Here is a 4,012-nt window from a genome sequence, read left to right as displayed (position 1 = left end):
GCGAGACTACCGCCTCCACCGAGAGGGGCGGACGCAGGGAGGGAGGGGAGGGAGGAGAAGGCAATGACGTGGTCCTTGAACGCTGGCAATTATCGGCCAGAAAAGACCTCAAAATCCAGGAATGCACGCATGTTCTACAGATAAAGACGAGGGAGACTTGCAGAGCTTGGAGCGCTTACCCGTGACTGGCAGATGAACCACCTCGCTCAAGTACCCAACAAGGAGATTCTCCCGCACCCCGAACCTGAATCTCCCAAAGGGGGGAAGGAATGAGTCTTTTTCCTCCCGAGCCCTCCTCCCACGCGTGTCCATTGCTTCGATTGTTTCCCCTCCCGCTCACCTCCCTCCGTTCAGGACCTTGACGACGCCTTTCATTGTGCTGTAGGCGTAGAAATAAATCGACTTCTCCAAAGAGCTTTGCAGAGAGGAATATTGGACCCCGCCGAAAAATCCTCCCAGACCCGCGCGGCGATAGATTTCCTTAGCCACGTCCTGTGTCGTCAGCGCCGAGCTATCTTCATCTGAGCCCTCATCACCTTCTTCCGGAGCAGTTTCCCCAGAGAGAGGGTCGGCTGCACTTGCGGCCACAGCGGCAGCGGCGGCAGCTACGTTTCTTTCTCCCTCTGCACTGGAAGTTTGTTCATCTTCCGTGGCAGCAGTTGTCGTAGCTTGCCTTGACTGCTTTTGTTCCTTTGTTTTAGAGGCCTGAATAACGGTTTTGATGACCTGCAGACATGGGAGGAGAGAGCGTCACAACGAGGACTACAGAGCAACGTGCTGGTTACATTCTCTCCATTGCAGACCAGCAAAAGTGCGGTCTCCGTGAAGACGTGAGTTTGAAACGCAACACAGTCTGACATATCAAAGCCTGGACCCGTGTGGCATTCATTTGATCCCTAGCCTACTGTCATACATCTCACCCCTCGCTTGCTCCCAAGTGACCCCTTACCTCAAGTGGATACAAGACAGCAGTGGAGATAGCGCCACCTTCAGCTGCCGACAATGCCTCTGCCAATACCTCCGGGGATGCCATGGTCGCTTCTGTGACAGTAGGGCGTAATTAATTGTGGCAGGTAAGGAGATGCCTCAGGCGCAATCGAGGGGATGAGAGGAAGCTGCCCGCTCGCTCAAAAAAATCAGCGGAGTCAACTCTATGAAAGGAGGTTTGCGTACGAAATGAAATAAGAATAGCTCATCTGACCGACGCCACCTTGTAGTCGAATTTTACCCACATAAAGCACTGTTGGGCAATTCAAAAACCTGAAAAAATAACGATTCGAAAATTGAAGTAGAGTACAGGATGTCATTGACCCTTTTCTGAAGCACAATCCTGTGAACTAACTCCTCGTTTAATCTGCCTGATCCACTTTCGGGACTAAATCTTTCCCTTTTGCATAATTACATTCTCGTCCGCCTTTTCACATCCGTCCTGGCCCTGTGCGAGCCCCTCTCGACAACCAGGAAGCCAGAGAGTCCAGCAAACTTCCCTTATGCTCGCCCTCCTTACCCCAACCCTTTCCACCGTTTTCGGGGCTTGCACTTCTACCTACATCTTCCTCTTCCCTTCTCCTTCGTTGTCCTCTTCCTTTTTTCATCTCCTCCGCGTCCAGTCGCAGCGATCCCAGCGCCGTGACCGTACTGAACACGCCTTCTTTCTCTGCGGCCCTGACCACGGCTCGTGCTGTACCTCTCTCCATCCACGTTCCTCCCTCCTTTTCTCCCCCCTGCACCACATCGCACACTTCCTCCAACGTCATCCTCATTCGCTGCAGAGACATGGAAGGGACTTGCAAATTATACAAATCGATCTCGGCATTGATCCAGGCCACGTCTTCTCTCAAACCCGCCAAGCCGACCACCCGCGATTTCCATCGTGCCATCGCTCCTTCCTTCCCTCTTTTCTCTGCTCCCTCCCCATGCTCCCACGTTTCAAGCACCACCTTGGCCCATTCCGCCTCTAGCCTGTGCACAAGCCGTCGTTCCGCATCTCGGATCCTGCTTGACCTCTCCACCCACACTGGCTTCACGCCGGACTTGGATAACACGTCCATGTAGGTGGCGGATGTCTTATCTGTGGCGTAGAGATACCCTGGAGTGGAGGAGAGGAGGTCGCGGGGATAGGCAAGGATATATGATGATCAACATAGCTTAAAGCCTTATCCAGGTTCCCATCGCTCGTAAGGCTTTCCCTGTCTTAGCATGCTACCGCCGCCTGCTCTCCGCAACTCGTCCTCACACACACCGTCGTACAAAACAACACCCTATTCAGAATGCTTCCTCCACTTTCAAGCCCTTTCTCCCCTATCCCTCTCTTGCGGTCTCACTCGTCTCCTCACACACCGACCCTCACCTTCCAATCGCTCCAGGGGCTTGCCCTTTCCCTTCAAATCGTCGAAATCCCCCTGTGCCATCGCCAACTGAATCTTCTCCTCCACGCTCATCCCCTCTTCAGGTGTACCCTCCGTCCCTCCCTCCGCCACTTCCTCACGGCGCACCCTCCGCCGGAAAACCGCGCGCTCGGCCCGAATCAACCGTGCTTTGCGCGCTGCCACCTCCCTCTCGAAATAGCTCGCGGTAGAATGGCCATCCGCGTCCCCACCATCAAATTCAGGCAGACTGAGCCATTGCCGGTTGGCAGGATCGTCCTTACGGATGATCAAACGAGACTGGTCTCGGACTAATGGATTGTTCACCTGTTCCGCCTCGTACTGTTGAAGCTGTTTCGGTAAATGGCTGACGAAGGTGGTGTGCTCCATTACACGTTCCCATGAAGGATCACGATTGCGGGTCAAATCGCGAAACACTTGTACTTTGGGCTGCCCGCCCTCCTCCCTATTTTTCCCTGTCCCTCCAGTGCTGACGTTAAACCGACGAGTCGGTCTGTGACTTGCGGCGTCGGCAGCGACAATATTGAAAGATGATGAAGGCAAAGGGGTTGCGTCATTGTCTTGGGGATGAGGTTCATCGGATGGACTTGTGCCGTCGTTTTGTCGAGTGGAGGAGGAGAGGGGAGGAGGGGACAGGTGACGCCAGCGGTAGAGAGATCCGAAAAGAGAACGCGGCTGACGCAGGCAGTGCAAAGAATCCTGTACAAGGCGATGCATCACCTTTGATAACCCTGTGTGGTTGAGATACGACAATTTTTTCAAGTTATGGCATAAAAAGAGGGAGATGGCTTGGAGGAAGGAGGCTAGCTGCTTGAAGCTTGAGGGGGCGGATAGTGTTGGGTGGTAAACACACCGATTGGAACACAAAGTAAATGACCACCAAACACTCCTCGTCCCGAGCAATCAACTCACGCGTCATCGAATGCACCTCAAATATCATTTTCGCCAGGCTTGTGCAGAGGTTTAGTGGAGATGTGATGAACAGTGCCAAAAGTCGAATTCGTTTATATGCTGAACACTGTACGTGCCGAAACTAGCGCCCTGGAAGGCTCATATTGATGAAATGTCTCTTATAGCGTCCCCTACAGTGAACCAATGTGCAGTCCGTCGAAAGAATGAAAGTTCTTATTATAAAGCCAACGCAGTTATGAAAGTAACACTGTCGCGAGCGGAGCTTTCTGCAGGGACAGGAAACTTTGTTTACGCGACCGAAGGGATACATGGCAATTTTTGTAAGCTGCGGCAAGCTATTACAACAATTAAATCATTACTTGCGATACTAGTCTTCCTTTTGCCATATTATTTGTCTATAGCAGACCGTAAGCTTCAGTTAACACCTTGTCCTACTCGCCCCCATTTTGTGGCAAGAGGCCAAGACGAGTACACGCAAGACACACCGTTTTGAATGTTTCAACACCCACGATTTCGACTTCCTTTTAAATAATTTCAATCCCTAAGCCTAAATTTACTTGCCTCTGTGACTCGAGCACCCAATCGTGGCACTACCAAATACCCAACTTTTCACCCAAGCCTAACGTAAGCCCTTTTGTCTTTGGAAAGGTGCCCCAGTTCGCGTCGTCTTCTTGCCCAAGGAGAAGTCTTCACATCTTTCAAATAAACAATGT

At 52.1% G+C, this 4,012-nt stretch overlaps 1 protein-coding gene across 1 annotated transcript; it reads right to left on the bottom strand.

Annotated features, from left to right (window-relative positions):
• Positions 1-336: 336 nt before the first annotated feature.
• On the bottom strand, positions 337-2,756 carry NGA_0426510 (uncharacterized protein; the record flags this gene model as incomplete). Its single annotated transcript, XM_005853951.1, has 3 exons — positions 337-726; positions 1,551-2,089; positions 2,351-2,756. 3 exons carry the CDS (start codon positions 2,754-2,756, stop codon positions 337-339), a joined length of 1,335 nt encoding a protein of 444 aa, XP_005854013.1.
• Between the last annotated feature and the right edge of the window lie 1,256 nt (positions 2,757-4,012).

The sequence above is a fragment of the Nannochloropsis gaditana genome (genome assembly GCF_000240725.1).
Source record: "Nannochloropsis gaditana CCMP526 unplaced genomic scaffold scaffold672, whole genome shotgun sequence".
In the NCBI taxonomy this organism is placed as follows: domain Eukaryota; class Eustigmatophyceae; order Eustigmatales; family Monodopsidaceae; genus Microchloropsis; species Microchloropsis gaditana.
The sequence above is the reverse complement of the archived record's forward strand: the minus strand, read 5'-3'. Positions and strand labels throughout refer to the sequence as shown.